This window comes from Oncorhynchus tshawytscha, linkage group LG02 (assembly GCF_018296145.1).
Source record: "Oncorhynchus tshawytscha isolate Ot180627B linkage group LG02, Otsh_v2.0, whole genome shotgun sequence".
NCBI lineage: Eukaryota > Metazoa > Chordata > Actinopteri > Salmoniformes > Salmonidae > Oncorhynchus > Oncorhynchus tshawytscha.
In genome coordinates, this window is record NC_056430.1 from 24,840,568 (window position 1) to 24,858,729 (window position 18,162).

Genomic DNA, 18,162 nt, shown 5'->3' on the forward strand with positions numbered 1-18,162 from the left:
GCAAGTACTCTGCTGAATTAGAAGCAGCACTGTAGGGTTTAGCACTGTTGGCATATAGTGTAATTAACTTCATTTGGAGGTAATGGATTTAGTGAGGAATGGAGAGTCACCTAAATAGAAGACAAAAAACTCCTTCATCAACACATTATTTCTATGGCTGCATCACATGTAAGACACTGCCTCTCCTTAATGTACTGTACACCTTGGCTGAGTTGATCAGAAGTAAACTTCCTGTTACCATAGTAACACATGCTCCAGTGAGTAGTAAGCCTCTGTGAGCGATGCTGGGTCTGGTCTGCTCTAATCACACGTGTGTTTATCTGAATGACCGTATGGTGAATCCCTGAGCATGTGGACTGTAAATAAGCCAATAAAACTGTAATGATAGATGTTACTACTAAAATCTATTTCAATCAGGGGACTGGGCACAGCACGAGAGTGGGCCGCAAAAGCAATGTAAGCCGCAGCCCTGAGCTCACACGGGGCGATAGGGCCAATTTGTCCTGTATGGCAACATACATCATTAAATTAATACATGCCACAGTGAGAGGAGAGCAATCTAATCACCACACACACACACACACAACACCTCACGGATCAACTCCTCCTTCCTATTTGACCAAGATAGTTTGTGTGTATGTATTGATGTGTAGGCTACGTCAGCCTTTTTTAAATTGGTGTAGTTCTGTCCTTGAGCTGTCCTTGTCTATTAATGTTCTGTATTATGACATGTTTCATGTTTTGTGTGGACCCCAGGAAGAAGATCTGCTGCAATAGCTAATGGCGGATCCTAATAAAATACCAAACACACACACGCTGACTGAGACACACACACACACACACACACACACACACACACACACACACACACACACACACACTGACTGAGACACACACACACGCTGACTGAGACACACACACACACACGCTGACTGAGACACACACACACACACATGCTGACTGAGACACACACACACACACAGATGTACACTGAGTGGAACACTTCCTAAAATTGAGTTGCATCCCCTTTTAACCTCAGAACAGCCTCAATTCGTTGGGGCATGGACAAGGTGTCGAAAGCGTTCCACAGGGATGTTGGCCCATGTTGACTCCAAAGCATTCCACAATTGTGCCAAGTTGGCTGGATGTCCTTTGGGTGGTGAACCATTCCTGATACACACGGGAAACTGTTGAGTGTGAAAAACCCAGCAGACTTGTAGTTCTTAACCAGTGCACCTGGCAACTACTACCAAACTCTGTTCAAAGGCACTTCAATCTTTTGTCTTGCCCATTCACCCTCTGTATGACATACATACACAATCCATGTTTCAATTATCTCAAGACTTAAAAATACTTCTGTAACCTGTCTCCTCCCCTTCATCTACACTGCCTGAAGTGGATTTAATGAGTGACATCAATTAGGGATCATAACATTCACCTGGATTCACCTGGTCAGTCTATGTCATTGAAAGTTCATAATGTTTTGTACACTCAGCATATACACAGTACACACACATGAATATGACACTCCTTGAAGGGGTCACTTGATTGGTAAATTGCTGTAGTTGTTTTGTGAACTGATTTATTGTCTGTAATCAGGCGAGGTTGCTATTAGCTAGTTGTTGTTTTTTAAGCGGCCTGATGGGGATGTATAACTTGGCAGACAGAGGAGAGGAGCTTTACAGTCATCACCATAGAGGAATGCCTCACTTTTTAACAGGATACCTCTTCACGATAACCACCCCCGAGGGATACATCCACTCTCCAGGCCTGCCAGATACTGGCTCTCTGACAATCAGTTTGGTGGTTCACTGAGTGTGTGTGTGTGTGTGTGTGTGTGTGTGTGTGTGTGTGTGTGTGTGTGTGTGTGTGTGTGTGTGTGTGTGTGTGTGTGTGTGGTTGCACGTGTTTATTACTGTGTGATCTCGTTCAGGGGTACACACACTCCTCTATAAAAGACAACGTTATGACTGCTATCTTCAGGGGTCTAGGGAAAGTGTTCTGAAGCTGTGTGTGTGCCATTAAGGCTTTCCATTTCCCTGTGCTCTGTATTCCACATGTTAACACATGCCGTTTACACACGCCCACCCACGCAGGTGCAGGTTACTGTTTGAGAGAGGAGCAAGTGTTTGAGTTTGAGGAGATCAAAGATAGAAAAAAATATATTATGAGATGTGCATTATCTGATTCTTCAAGTAAAATTTGTGTCTGTGTGTGTGGGGGGGGGGTGTTTGCAGTGCTTGGTAGGAGAGACAGGGGGAGAGAGAGAGACAAAGGGAGAGGTTGAGAGAGAGATGGAGAGAGAGAGAGCAAGGGAGAGGTTGAGAGAGAGATGGAGAGAGAGAGCAAGGGAGAGAGGGAGAGCAGGAAGACAGTCATTGTAATTCAGTGGACGCAAGTAAAGAATGCCCAATCTGGACCTAAGAGGACTGGAGGATTATGCAGGCGTTGGTGTGCATGTGTTGGTGAGTGTGTATGTCTCTCGGTGTGTGTTAGGGAGTATTAAAGGAAAGTTAATGGACCAAGTAAAAGCCCACTTACGCAATCGATGGCATCAAATGAACTTTTAATCCTGCCAATTCAGAGTCATGGAGTTGACAATGACCCCGCCCACTGCTAGCCCAACAGACCCACACACGCAGGCCAACCAACACTTATATCTCCACTTAAGACAATACAGCCAAGTCAGTCGCACAGATAAAATCAAATCAAATCAAATCAAATTTTATTTGTCACATACACATGGTTAGCAGATGTTAATGCGAGTGTAGCGAAATGCTTGTGCTTCTAGTTCCGACAATGCAGTAATAACGAGCAAGTAATCTAACTAACAATTCCAAAAAAAACTACTGTCATACACAGTGTAAATAAACACAGTGCTCAGGGACAACACAAGAAACACATTTATTTTCCAAGCTTATTAATGTGTTTCTTCCCCAGCAGTGATGGTAAAACAGTAATGTTGTGTTTCACTTCTGATATGTGCATTGATTTAGAGTGAGTCAATGTGTTGTTCCATGGGCCATGTAGATTTCTATAAGGTCATATCAAAACCCTATGAGTGAGAAGCCAAAAATAAAAGACAAATGTTCTCACCTGAAAGAAGACCGACATCACTGCAATGATCCTCTTCTGACGTATTGCAGCACTGAGGCTGTCAAAGTCATCCGAGTTATACATGTAGATCTGCATCTATTCGGGAGAACGAGAGAAAGACAGGGAGAGAGAACGAGAGAAAGACAGGGAGAGAGAATGAGAGAAAGACAGGGAGAGAGAATGATAGAAAGACAGGGAGAGAGAATGAGAGAAAGACAGGGAGAGAGAATGATAGAAAGACAGGGAGAGAGAATGAGAGAAAGACAGGGAGAGAGAACGAGAGAAAGACAGGGAGAGAGAATGAGAGAAAGACAGGGAGAGAGAACGAGAGAAAGACAGGGAGAGAGAATGAGAGAAAGACAGGGAGAGAGAATGATAGAAAGACAGGGAGAGAGAATGATAGAAAGACAGGGAGAGAGAATGAGAGAAAGACAGGGAGAGAGAATGAGAGAAAGACAGGGAGAGAATGAGAGAAAGACAGCGAGAGAGAATGAGAGAAAGACAGCGAGAGAGAACGAGAGAAAGACGGAGAGAGAACGAGAGAAAGACAGGGAGAGAGAATGAGAGAAAGACAGGAGAGAGAGAAGGATGAGAGAAAGACAGGGAGAGAATGGGACAGGGAGAGAGAATGAGAGAAAGACAGGAGAATGAGAGAATGACAGAAAGACAGGGAGAGAGAATGATAGAAAGACAGGGAGAGAATGAGAGAAAGACAGTGAGAGAGAATGAGAGAAAGACAGCGAGAGAGGATGAGAGAAAGACAGGGAGAGAGAATGAGAGAAAGACAGGGAGAGAGAATGAGAGGAAGACAGCGAGAGAGAATGAGAGAAAGACAGCGAGAGAGAATGAGAGAAAGACAGCGAGAGAGAATGAGAGAAAGACAGCGAGAGAGAATGAGAGAAAGACAGTGAGAGAGAATGAGAGAAAGACAGCGAGAGAGGATGAGAGAAAGACAGGGAGAGAGAATGAGAGAAAGACAGGGAGAGAGAATGAGAGAAAGACAGGGAGAGAGAATGAGAGAAAGACAGGGAGAGAGAATGAGAGAAAGACAGGGAGAGAGAATGAGAGAAAGACAGGGAGAGAGCATGAGAGAAAGACAGGGAGAGAGAATTAAAGAGTTAGGGATCCATCTGTAAAACTTCCACTTCTCTCAAGGAATAGCTTGGATCTCCAAATTGCGTCCTTAATGACTATGTCAGCAGAGCCACAGAACATATAAATGGGAGTGTGTTCTGCTCTGTGACTCCTCTCTCATCTGTGGGGTTTCTCTGAATCCTTGAATAATACACAGCCCTGCACTGGTTGAGGGTGACTTCATACGTTGGACTGATGTGTGGTGAGCTTTTAGCAGCCAAATCGGCAGCAGAAGAAGCATCACCCAAGTGGGTGCTACACATCGATGGTGGAGGAGTCGTCCAGTAGTTACGAGAGAGCTGAGGAATGACGAGAACAATGTCTTGTCTGAGAACAACTCCAGCGAGCTAACTCCATCACCACCATCATTACCAACACTGTCCCTACCATCCAACTCAGCTGCCATCCAAGCCGGCTGCCAGCAGAATACCGGTAGATGCCTTCACCAAACGCAGGCACCCTCTGAAGCTAGAGACTTGATGCTTGCTTGTTTTACATTTCAAGCAATGTTCTATTATTTTTTTGTTTACTTGTATGTGCTGTGTACTGCAGTTCAGCTTTTAGCTGCCAAGTACGACCTACATGTACAAATGAAATAAACTACTAGTACTACAAAAGAATATGTAATTAGGACAAAGGTAATACATTGGTTATAGATCATTTACAGCTTATTTATTCCCATAGAGCTGCATAAAGACACCCTGGACCGTACATGGACCTTCCAGGGCTGAGCAGTGTCAATATGGGCTGTAAGTCATCCACTCTGCTCTCAGACACAGACACACTGATCCAGACAGATAGAGGCCTAGAACTGTAGCTTAGTTAGCCTGCTGTTAACATAATCAGTATAAATAGCCCACTCAAGACTGGAAGGATGTACAGATAGCTTGTTAGATCCCCCCTTTCTATCTCTCTCTCTTTCATAAACACACACGCACATATAGCACAACCAACACGGTCCTCTCCATCAGGCCGGTTGTCATGGTGATATGCAGCAGGCAAAGCTCACTCACACATGCACACATGTACGTGTAAAGGACGTCACACCGCTTGCTTAGCGAGTACCACTTCCTCCGGATTCGGCACATACCTGTCTCAAACCCGGGATCTCTGCTTCACAAACACACGTGACCATCCTCCCTCAAGCGCCTCTACCGATTGCGCCACAAGCTAGCTAATGAGGCGGCGCAAACATGGACATTTATGACTGAGGGGTATATTTTGCGTCTATGTGCTACACACGGACGCACACACACAGACACAGACACAGACACACACACACAGACACAGACACACACACACACACACACACATCCGGTGGGATGGGCGTGTGTCCTACTCAGAGATCGGGGTCTTTAATCAGGGAAAAGATAGCCTTCAGCATTTCCTAATATGTTAAGGGAAGAACCAGCTTCCTCAAACACGATACACAACCACACAGCTACTTCATCATCACCAGGATCTGTGTGTGTGTATTTCAGATGGGATCATCTCTCTCTAATATGATAGAGAACCACAGCGACACACCCTCCATCATCATCAACTGTGCGTCAAAGAATCAGTATCATCACTAAATCAAGTGCGGGTTGTGGGACGTGTGTGAAGTGAGGTCCTTCACTGTAGGATTACAGGGTTTATGTGTGTACATTTGCCTGGCAAGAATGAAATATATTTCCTCCTTATTGTTTAAGATGACAAGTTGAATGCAATGCCTCAATGTAGCAAGACACACACACCTGCACACACACGCACGCACGCACGCACACACAAACACGCACGCAAGTCAGGCCCCTCTCTCATTCCCCACGGTCTATCATGTGAAGGTGAAGCTCCCTTCTTCTGGAGTGTGTGTGTTTACATGAAAGCTGTGGAGATAAATGCTGTAGGGGAACACATTCTGCGCCTGCCAAAATCCATTTTCTCACAATATCAACATCGTCAATATTATTCCAGTTGCATTTTCCACGCTTCTGTAATCCTGACATAAAGCAGGGTGCATAGCCTCCTTTGATCTATTTGAGGCGTAAACAGTTCTGTGGTCTCCTAATATACTATGGAGTCCAAAATGATTGGATGGCTTGATGAAGATGAGCAAATAAGTATCAAATAAATAATTGTATGCAATTTTTGGGGGGGAAAATGATATTATTTTAAACTAATATAATTGCTCAGAGAAAGAGATTTTAATTAAGAAGTAATAATAAAATCACTAAAATATAGGGGTCAAAATTATTGGATCCCCTGTTTTCAATACCCCAATGCATACGTAGAATAACTCATCCCATATGGTGGTGAATCTTTGATGTTATGGGACTATTTTCCTTCCACTGGTCCTGGGGCCCTTGTTATTAAGGTCAACGGCATCATGAACGTTACCAAGTAGCAGGATATTTTAGCCAAAAACCCGCTCATCTTTATCAAGGGATCCAATAATTCTGGACCCCACTGTTGAGCCCATAGTACAATATGTGTTTACCATCAGATTCTTCTGTCAGTTAATTGATGGCAATAATAGCAGAATTGCAGCTCTACAGTACTGTGTGTGTGTGTGTGCACACACACACACACACACACACACACACACACACACACACACACACACACACACACACACACACACACGCATAGAGTGCTAGCTGAGTTAGTGGAGACATCATTTCCTAAATAAGGGAGAGCAGGTGGCATGGCAGGGTCTTACATATTTGAACCTCCGCATATTGAGGGCTGTGGATCACTGGTCACTTTGCATTCAGCCCAGAAGAGAAGTGGCGGGTGGCGACACATTCTCCATACTCATCTCAGACAAGAAGACACAACCTTCACGCACTGCACACAGAATACTAGAGCACCTCAGCAACCAGGATGGACATTAGACAAAGACTCAATGGAAGACACAGAGGGCAATTGGACCCCTGGATGATCCTATTTCATTAGTGTGTGGTCTTAGTTTACTGTGCTGCATGTTTGACTGGAGCACTACGTGCTGTGGGTCATAGTGTGATTGACATGGCTATGAGAGATCCTGGAGAGTTGTAAGAGCTTGTTAAACTGAATCTCCTGTTCTTAGTGCTGGGCTAGAACAAAAGCCTGCACACCCTATTATACACCATGACTAGGGCTGGTGACCATTGGTTTAGCAGCAGTATAGAGAGGGGTGAGAGGGAGGAGTCCTGGACACAGAGTACACCGAGTGTGATCCGGTACAGTGCGTCAACAGTATATCATGCCACCGAAGGACAGACCTCACACCCTATGGTCCCAGCCATGCCATCCTCTTTTCCCTTCAATGACTGATGTCACCCCTGTGTCATCATTATTCAATACCAGGCTGCAATTAAGTCAATAAATATGGAACATATACACACACACAGACATACAGACATGCACACAGACACACTCTCTCTCTCCATTTCGTGGATCGCTTACACACACATAATCAAACACAAAGAAAGGAACCAGGGGACTGGTTGTTGACATTCCTGAGTGAATGCAAACGTGTTTAAATGAAAGGTATTTTCCTCTCCTAGTTCACAGAAAAGCCTGGACAAATATGCACAGGCTTACAGAGAGCAAGCAGGTTTGTGGCAGGCCTGTCTCCTGCTCTCCTGTATGTGTGTGTGTGTGTGTGTGTGTGTGTGTGTGTGTGTGTGTGTGTGTGTGTGTGTGTGTGTGTGTGTGTGTGTGTGTGTGTGTGTGTGTTGTGTGTGTGTGTGTGTGTGTGTGTGTGTGTGTGTGTGTGTGTGTGTGTGTGTGTGTGTGTGTGTGTGTGTTTGTGTGTGTGTGTGTGTGTGTGTGTGTGAGAGAGAGAGCTGTGATCCCAGGCTCTATTAACACAAAGGTCACGGTGAGCTATTACAGAGGACAGGTCTGCTCACACATCCCACTGGGCACAGATGTCAATTTAACGTCAACTTCACGTTGGTTCAATGAAATTTCATTGAAATGACATGGAAACATCATTGATTCAACTAGTGTGTGCCCAGTGGGATATCAACACACAAGGAACAGTACAGCAGTTGATGGGGAGAAACGGTAGTCATGGAGCATGACGATGCAGAAGGAAATACAATGATAAACAAAGATATATTCTCTAAATCTTCATTCCTGCCCTGCAGAACTTTTGTAACCGGTAGAAAAGGGGAAACCATGACAGAATATCATCTGCACCCAGATAGAAAGCAAAGAAGGGTCTTGATATATTCAGACCCTCACTGTGCTGTATCTCTTCTCTCTCTCTTTCTCACTCTCTCAATGTTTTTCTCCCCGAAATTTCCCATGGTCAGCAGAAAAGCACCCACTACACAGAGATCATTCTAATAAAACAATGCCTAAGAGAGAGAGAGAGAGAGAGAGAGAGAAATGTCTTGACTGGGACACAATGACACACACACCACACACAGTGCAGGGAACACTCTGGGAGCACTGACCTACACACCAAAATCAGCAGCAAGGAAAAACCACCTGGGTAGAAGAGAACTATAACTCTAGAGAAAAAGAACAGGGGAGGAAATCTGCCTTGTTTCATGGCCTTAAGGGGTCTGTAACACCATCTCTCCATTCCTCTAGTTTAAAAACAGGGTAGTAGGTGCACAGCAAAGTCTCCATGCTCCATCTCAACTCAAAACAACCATGCTTTTCCCCAGAATGCAGGAAGGGAGCCCCCGCTACTCCTCACAGGGGTCCATCATCACTAATCTCCCAAAGTTAGAGTAGCAGCCAGAACCCAGGAGATGGTCAGAGATGGTTTGAACATGCTAACCATTGGAGCAGGGTCACGGTCAAGGTCCCACTAAAAATAACCCCTCCTCCAACACCGTCTGTGACTAATAGAACAGGGGTGGTGGAGTTCCTCTGATGAGTTCCTCTCCCCTTACATCAAAGGCCTAGGGAGAGGAAGTGACCCAGACCACTCATTACAGCCAATCAGCTGACTTCCTGGGCTGTGGTGGCCTCGGGCAAGGGCTGGCCAATAATTTGAGCCTGTCTCTGAGCTCGGGGAGATACACATAATGACCAGTGTCTTAACAATGTTAACCAATTCATTGTTTTCATTTCCTCATTGTCCTGGCTTAGAGTGGATCCATAGCTCAGGACAACCTCTCACTGGTGACTCCCAGAGCAGAGCAGTAATTACTGAAGAGCCTCACTGAGATTATAACTAATAGCCACGTCAATTACAAAGGCCCTATCCAGGAACATTATGACATTGTTATGAGCACAAACAAAACACAGCAAAAAATATAATTTGTATCACACAGAGTGACTGACATGTTTTTGTGTCAGTATATGTCGTGAGACAGTGATAGTGACTCTGAGGTTGACTTATTCAGGCGAGATATTCTAATAATTCAACTTCACTCCATCATGGGGCCAAATGATCAAGCATGCACGCACCCACATCTATTCTATACAGTATGTACATCACAAATAAGTGTTCACCAAGACAAAAACAAATATTACTGTACTCTATATATGAAAAGGGCTTACCGAGAAAAACATCCAAAAATACTATTTTGAGGTATAAAAAGAAAGAAGCATAGATTGATTTATTTTAGCTCACTTCAATCCATTGTACAGGATGCTAACAGGTGACTGACGTTTCGACGTCAAGCTGACGTCTTTGTCACACCCTGATTTGTTTCACCTGGCTTTGTGATTGTCTCCACCCCCCTCCAAGTGTCACCCATCTTCCCCATTATCCCCTGTATATTTATACCTGTGTTCTCTGTTTGTCTGTTGCCAGTTAGTTTTGTTCGTAAAACCTACCAGCGTTTGTTTCCCTGCTCCTGCCTCTGTTTTCTAGTCCTACCCGGTTTTGACTGTTCTACCTGCCCTGACCCTGAGACCACCTGCCGTTCTGGACCCATTACACCCTTCCTGGATTACTGACCCCTGCCTGCCTTGACCTGTCATTAGACCTGTCCCTGTGGTTGTAATAAACTCTTTACTTCTACACTGTCTGCATCTGGGTGTTACTTACTTCAACATGATAGTCTTCCTCAGAGTGACGTGACCATTGCAAATAGCCTCGTGGCACAATGAGACACAACAATGTCAGAAAATAATAATATGCTGCAAGGTAAATGGAAAATTATTGCACAAAATAATAGTAATAATAAGAGAAATAGTGTGTCTCATTAATCAATTGGCCATTTCAAAACATGCATAGATGATATTTGGGTGTCTGTGAATCCGGTGACACAGAGACCCCCAAAATCAAGGCAACAACATTATAGAAACGAGGACAGTGAAAAATCATTGTTTATCCCCTTAGGATCCACAGTGTCTAAGGACATACTGAAATATTAGCATTATTATTTTCTTACATTGTTGTGTCTCAAATAGGAGCTAAGTGCAATGGTCAGATCACTCTGAGGAAGACGTCAGCTTAACGTCAAAACGTCAGTCACCTGTTCGCATCCTGTACAATGGATTAAAGTGAGCTAAAATAAATACATTTGTGCTTTTTTTTGTTGAGTGCTCCAATTCCTTTCTTCATTTTGGAAGTTTTTCATGGTACGCCCGTCTCATGATTTTGGTCATTCAGTGGAGGCTGGTGTGAGGAGCTAGAGGAGGACGGGCTCATTGTAATGGTTGGAATGGAACAGTATCAAACAGATCAAACATATGGAAACCATGTTTGACTCCATTCCATTGGTTCCATTCTAGCCATTACAATAAGTCTGTCCTTCTATAGCTCTTCCCGCCATCCTCCACTGTTGTCATGTTGTTGAGCACCCCTCTTTTCCGTTGTTTGCTGAAGTGAGAGGTCCAACTGGACTCTGTACTCTATATATACACAGTTGAAGTTGGAAGTTTACATTCACCTTAGCAAAATACATTTAAACTCAGTTTTTCACAATTCCTGACATTTAATCCTAGTAAACATTCCCTATTTTAGGTCAGTTAGGATCACCACTTTATTTTAAGAATGTGAAATGTCAGAATAATAGTAGAGAGAATGATTTATTTCAGCTTTTATTTCTTTCATCACATTCCCAGTGGGTCAGAAGTTTACATACACTCAATTAGTATTTGGTAGCATTGCCTTTAAAAACGTTTCGGGTAGCCTTTCACAAGCTTCCCACAATAAGTTGGGTGAATTTTGGCCCATTCCTCCTGACAGAGCTGGTGTAACTGAGTCAGGTTTGTAGGCCTTCTTGCTCGCACACACTTTTTCAGTTCTGCCAACAAATGTTGTATAGGATTCAGGTCGGGTCTTTCTGATGGCCACCCCAATACCTTGACTTTGTTGTTCTTAAGCCATTTTGCCACAACTTTGGAAGTATGCTTGGGGTCATTGTCCATTTGGAAGACCCATTTGCGACCAAGCTTTAACTTCCTGACTGATGTCTTGAGCTGTTGCTTCAATATATCCACATCATTTCCCCTCCTTATGATGCCATCTATTTTGTGAAGTGCACCAGTCCCTCCTGCAGTGAAGCACCCCCACAACATGATGCTGCCACCACCGTGCTTCACGGTTGGGATGGTGTTCTTCAGCTTACAAAAGGCTAAGCTTGTGAGTGAATATATTTCTTTCATTTCATTTGCGATTTTCATGAATAGTTAACGTTGCGTTATGGTAATGAGCTTGAGGCTATGATTACGCTCCCGGATACGGGATTGCTCGACGCAAGAAGTTAAAGGTACAGTCAACTTAGTCTATGTAAACTTCTGACCCACTGGAATTGTGATACAGTGAATTATAAGTTAAATAATCTGTCTGTAAACAATTGTTGGAAAAATGACTTAGGACAACTACTTTGTGCATGACACAACTGACTTGCCAAAACTATAGTTTGTTAACAAAAAAATTGTGGAGTGGTTGAAAAACGAGTTTTAATGACTCCAACCTAAGTGTATGTAAACTTCCGACTTCAGCTGTATTAATATCTTGCATGAGAGCGAGGAAAACATTACCCCAACATTAACGGGTCTATGTGATTAATCATGAGACCTATGCAGGTGGCATGTTAATGTATCATGATTATGGATCCTCTGTGTGGCTTCTCATGGGGGTAGAGAGTGCCATGGTTGGCCTGGCGCCTCCATCCCTCACTCTGTTAGCTTTGACTGACAGGCTGCATTTATCCACCTCCACACTTTATCTCTTTAGAACAACAGCCATCAACGTGAAGGAAGGAGGCAGATAAACGAGTGGCCAGAGCCCCGGGGAGCGCTTCCCAAAGATTTCCCATCCATTCAGCCAACACACTCACGCACGCACATGTTCTCCCTCCCCTCTTCTCCACCCTCAATCTCTACAACCTTTTCTCCCTCTGCTTGTGTCAGACAGCACAGACAGCACAATTTTCCAATTTCTCCAGCACAAATGAGCCAATTCAAGTCTTTGCTCCTGACAGAGGGGATAGCACCTCATGTGAATCCTACAGACACATCTAAAAATGTTTTAGACTTTACGGACCACCAGGAGAGAGAAAAAAATATGTTTGAGCAGTTAAGGACACGTTCCAAGCATATAGCGCTTGACAGCCTTAATATAACTGGTATTATAAACTGAGTGATTCAAGCTCTGAATGACAGCCGTGGTATATTAGACCATATACCACAGGTATGACAAAACATTTTGTTTTACTGCTCTAATTATTAATTTATAATAGCAAAAAGGCCACTCGGGGTTTGTGATATATGACCAATATACTACGGCTAAGAACTGTGTCCAGGCACGCCATGCTGTATCGTAGTAAAGAACAGCCCTTAGCCGTGGTATAGCCGTGGTATACCACACCTTCTTGGGCCTTATTGCTTTAGTAACACCACACAGGTTCAGAATCCCAACGAGAGAGGGGCCATGGTGCTTATAAAGCAGTGGTATTCAAAGTCGGGGTCGCGACCCCACTGGGGGAGGTGCAGAGGGGTCGGAAAAATAAATAAAACAAGATTTTTATTTTATTAGTAACAAAAAATTAAGAGTACAAATATGGGATGGGACAAATATGCAAACATTTTTGAGAAAGATCATTTTAAAAATACATGAATTGGTTTCCTTTCATTTAGATAAGAGATGAAAATGCTATGAATTGAAGGTTCTTTATTGGTGTAAAAATATAAATTGACCAGTTTTAAGGTTGTGTCATTAGATTTGGGGTGGGGTCACCAGAAATTATTGGGGAAAAAATGGGGTTCCCGCTTAATAAGTTTGAATACCACTGTCCTAAAGACTGAAGAGAGAAGAGAGGAAATGAGGAAGAAGAGAGGGGAACATGGCCATGTCAACTACACCAAGCATGTCTGCCATATACACGGGTGGAATGTTTACTCAAGAGCATGGCTTAAATGCTGAAAAGACAAAACGCAGTGAGGCCTGAGTGTGATTTATCTGCCAAACTGTAGAAGGAATATTAATCATGGTTGTGCACCTGTGTGTACTGTATGTTCTGTATATGGCAGCTCCTCCCTATCCTGCACTACACTGAGATGACTCAGCAACCAGCATGCTGAGATTCAAGATCACATTTACTTATCTGACAACGCTATGTCAGCCCAGGGCCCCGTAAAACAGGGGAAGGAGACAGAGAAAGAGGGCTGGGAAGAGGGAGCAAAAGAATGGGGGAGACAGATGGAAAGAGAGTGGAAGAGAGAGGGGAAGAGAGAGTGGAAGAGAGAGGGGAAGAGAGAGTGGAAGAGAGAGTGGAAGAGAGAGGGGAAGAGAGAGTGGAAGAGAGAGTGGAAGAGGGAGGGAAAGAGAGAGGGGAAGAGGTAGTGGAAGAGAGTGGGAAAGAGAATAGAGAGAAGAGAGAGTGGAAGAGGGAGGGAAGAGGGAGTGAAGAGAGAGGGAAGAGAGAGGGGAAGAGAGAGGGAAGAGAGAGTGGAAGAGGGAGGGAAAGAGAGGGGGAAGAGGGAGGGAAGAGGGAGGGAAAGAGAGAGTGGAAGAGGGAGGGAAAGAGAGAGTGGAATAGAGAGTGGAAGAGAGAGTGGAAGAGGGAGGGAAAGAGAGAGTGGAAGAGGGAGGGAAAGAGAGAGGGGAAGAGGGAGTGGAAGAGGGAGGGAAAGAGAGAGTGGAAGAGAGAGTGGAATAGAGAGTGGAAGAGAGAGTGGAAGAGGGAGGGAAAGAGAGAGTGGAAGAGGGAGGGAAAGAGAGAGGGGAAGAGGGAGTGGAAGAGGGAGGGAAAGAGAGAGTGGAAGAGGGAGGGAAAGAGAGAGTGGAATAGAGAGTGGAAGAGAGAGTGGAAGAGGGAGGGAAAGAGAGAGGGAAAGAGAGAGTGGAATAGAGAGTGGAAGAGAGAGTGGAAGAGGGAGGGAAAGAGAGAGTGGAAGAGGGAGGGAAAGAGAGAGGCTGGAAGAGGGAGGGAAAGAGAGAGTGGAATAGAGAGTGGAAGAGAGAGTGGAAGAGGGAGGGAAAGAGAGAGGGAAGAGGGAGTGGAAGAGGGAGGGAAAGAGAGAGTGGAATAGAGAGTGGAAGAGAGAGTGGAAGAGGGAGGGAAAGAGAGAGTGGAAGAATCTAACTAACAATTCTAAAAAAACTACTGTAGAGGGAGGGGAAGAGAGAGTGGAAGAGGGAGGGAAAGAGAGGGGGAAGAGAAGGGAGGAGAGAGGGGAAGAGAAGGGAGGAGAGAGGGGAAGAGAGAGGGAGAAGAGAGAGGGGAAGAGAGAGGGGAAGAGAGAGGGGAAGAGAGAGGGGAAGAGAGAGGGGAAGAGGGAGGGGAGAGAGTGGAAGAGAGGGGAAGAGGATGAGGGGAGAGAGTGGAAGAGAGGGGAAGAGGGAGGGGAAGAGAGAGGGAAGAGGGAGGGGAAGAGAGAGGGGAAGTGGGAGTGGAAGAGAGAGGGGAAGAGAGAGTGGATAGAGAGAGTGGAAGAGAGAGGGGGAGAGAGGGGAAGAGAGTGGAAGAGAGAGGGGAAGAGAGAGTGGAAGAGAGAGGGGAAGAGAGAGTGGAAGAGAGAGTGGAAGAGAGAGGGGAAGAGAGAGTGGAAGAGAGAGTGGAAAGAGAGTGGAAGAGAGAGTGGAAAGAGAGTGGAAAGAGAGTGGAAGAGAGAGTGGAAGAGTGAAAGAGAGGGAAGAGAGTGTTTGTGAATTGTCCCCTAGTTTTAAGTTGTTTAGATAGATAATGAGGCTGATAGAGACTGGGGAGTCTCCCATGGTCTGCAATTACACCACTGTTAGGGGAGTGTATATGTGTGTGTGTGTATTGTCTCTGCAAATAGGACTGAAATATTAATGTGGACAATCTGGCTCATTAAGAAAGAGATTGTGGCCTACTTGAGCTTGACAAAAACAAACACGCTCCTTCAAAGAGTGAAAACAGTGACTCGGAGTGCTACAAGATAAAAAGTCTAATCAAATATCTAATGAGCTTGATCGCTGACAGAGAGCTAATACATAAACCACTGGTTTCAAAGCCATATAATAAAGTATACGAAAGAGATTGTGTTCCATATGATGTGTTTGGAGGCATATCTGCTCACATGTATCACATATATCATGCACGTGTCCGTCCTAAGTCTTGTAATGTTCGGTCTGACAACAAAAACACAGTAGCCTCGGTGTTCTTCCACTTTGAAGTGGATACTGAGAGGAATAGAGTTCCATCAGAGGGGAGGTGCAACAAGACTGGGAAGGGCTCTGTGATATCACCCTCTGGGACCATGGAAGATCTGAGGCTGAATCACAAGCCTTTGTGCTGGGAAGGAACCAATGACAGACATACATGATGTGCTCCACTCTGTGTCCTAGTTGGGAGAGAGCACATCAAGGTGTTGTTTTGATGCTGTGATTCACACAACCAGAGCTCTCCATGGAGTTTAGTACCTGGCTGAGCACTCCATTGGTGCACTCCACCAGGCTCTGCTTATTTCTCCCAAGTGGATGTCCATCAAAAAGGTAATTGTAGCATAGGCACCTGTGGCACCAAATCTACCTCAAGTCTCCCTCACTACAATGGCTTTAAAAGCCAGGTATACAATACAGGACGAAAGTGCAATAGCTGGGATATTAAACATGTTTGGTGTGTTGAGCCCTTTGAAATCTATCTTAAAACCCCAAAATACATTACATGAGAAATGTTAGAATGTCACTCCCTCCTTTTTCAATTTCGGGAGTATTGCTTTTTCATAAAATCTGGAAAATATTGCTTTTGAGAAAACAAAAGGCAGCCTGTATCAGCAACGAGATTATTAAAAATGGTATCAAGCTAGCCCAGAACTGGGACAACATATTTTTGCCCTCTAGGTAGCATTGGGCTTTTAAAGAATGGCTGTGTTTTTCGGTGTCATTGAGGACAGGCCAGGAAATATAACATTATGTTAGAAATTGCACGCCTCCCGATCCAGAGGGAGGCCAATCATAAATAAAATAGAGAAATACATTTAAAAAAGGAGCTTGGCATGGCAGTCATCAGTTATCTTTGAAGGTTTAATGGAATGTAGCTGCCAAGAAAGGGAACGACAGAGAGAGGGAGAGAGAGAGAGATATAGAAATAGTGTGTGAGGGAGAGAGAGAGAGACAAATAGAAGAGAAATAGAGAAGAAGAGGGACACAAAGAGAAAAAGTGTGAGAGGCCCAACATGACAATACATGAGAATACCACTCCACAATATTTCTCCTTTGTGAATCAAACACAAAATAGACCAACAGTTGAAAATTATAATATTATGACTTTGCTTTAAAACCTCCTCTCAGAGTCCACTAAAACTGTATCTCTAAGCTGACTCTTCTTTTCCATCCTTTACCCTCTCAACAATAAATCAATTTGTTTTTTATTTCCTCCGTGGACGCTCTTTGAGCCAAATGACGTCGTCCCCACAATGACCGTACGTACCTACCCCAACCAGAAACCATGGATTACAGGCAGCATCCGCACTGAGCTAAAGGCTAGAGCTGCCGCTTTCAAGGAGCGGGACTCTAATCCGGAAGCTTATAAGAAATCCTGCTATACCCTCCGACGAACCATCAAACAGGCAAAGCGTCAATACAGGACTCTGTCCGAGTCTGTAATACCAACATGTTTTAAGCAGACCACCATAGTGCCTGTGCCGAAGAACACTAAGGTAACCTGCCTAAATGATTACCGACCTATAGCACTCACATCTGTAGCCATGAAGTGCTTTGAAAGGCTGGTCATGGCTCACATCCACACCATCATCTCAGAAACCCTAGACCCACTCCAATTTGCATACCACCCCAACAGATCCACAGATGATGCAGTCTCTATTGCACTCCACACTGCCCTTTCACACCTGGACAAAACACCATTCAACACCACAGTGCCCTCAAAGCGCATCAATAAGCTAAGGACCCTGAGACTAAACACCTCCCTCTGCAACTGGATCTTGGATTTCCTGACGGGCCACCCCCCAAGTGGTAAGGGTAGGTAACAACACATCCGCCACGCTGATCCAAAACACAGGGGCCCCTCAGGGGTGCGTGCTCAGCCCCTTCCTGTACTCCCTGTTCACTCATGACTGCTCGGCCAGGCACGACTCAGACACCATCATTAAATTTGTAGATGACACAACAGTGGTAGGCCTGATCCCCGACAACAACGAGACAGCCTATAGGGAAGAGGTCAGAGACCTGGCCGTGTGGTGCCAGGACAACAACCTCTCCCTCAACGTGATCAAGACAAAGGAGATGATTGTGGACTACAGGAAAAAGAGGACCGAGCACACCCCCATTCTCATCGACAGGGCTGCAGTGGAGCAGGTTGAGAACTTCAAGTGGCCACATCACCAACAAACTAACATGGTCTAAGCACACCATGTCAGTCGTGAAGCGGGCAAGACAAAACCTATTCTCCCTCAGGAGACTGAAAAGATTTGGCATGGGTCCTCAGATCCACAAAAGGTTCTACAGCTGCACCATCGAAAGAGCATCCTGACTGGTTGCATCACTGCCTGGTATGGCAACTGCTCGGCCGCCGACCGCAAGGCACTACAGAGGGTAGTGCAAACGGCCCAGTACATCCCTAGGGC

General features: G+C 44.8%; 1 protein-coding gene across 2 annotated transcripts in view; it reads right to left on the bottom strand.

Annotated features, from left to right (window-relative positions):
• Window positions 1-18,162, bottom strand: part of LOC112219011 (receptor-type tyrosine-protein phosphatase gamma) — a 319,617-nt gene that overhangs the window by 72,498 nt on the left and 228,957 nt on the right. For both annotated transcript variants that reach the window (XM_024380244.2, XM_042295621.1), the window contains exon 5: window positions 3,097-3,192. In XM_024380244.2, the coding sequence (XP_024236012.2) occupies window positions 3,097-3,192 (96 nt within the window). The remainder of the gene's footprint in view (window positions 1-3,096; window positions 3,193-18,162) is intronic.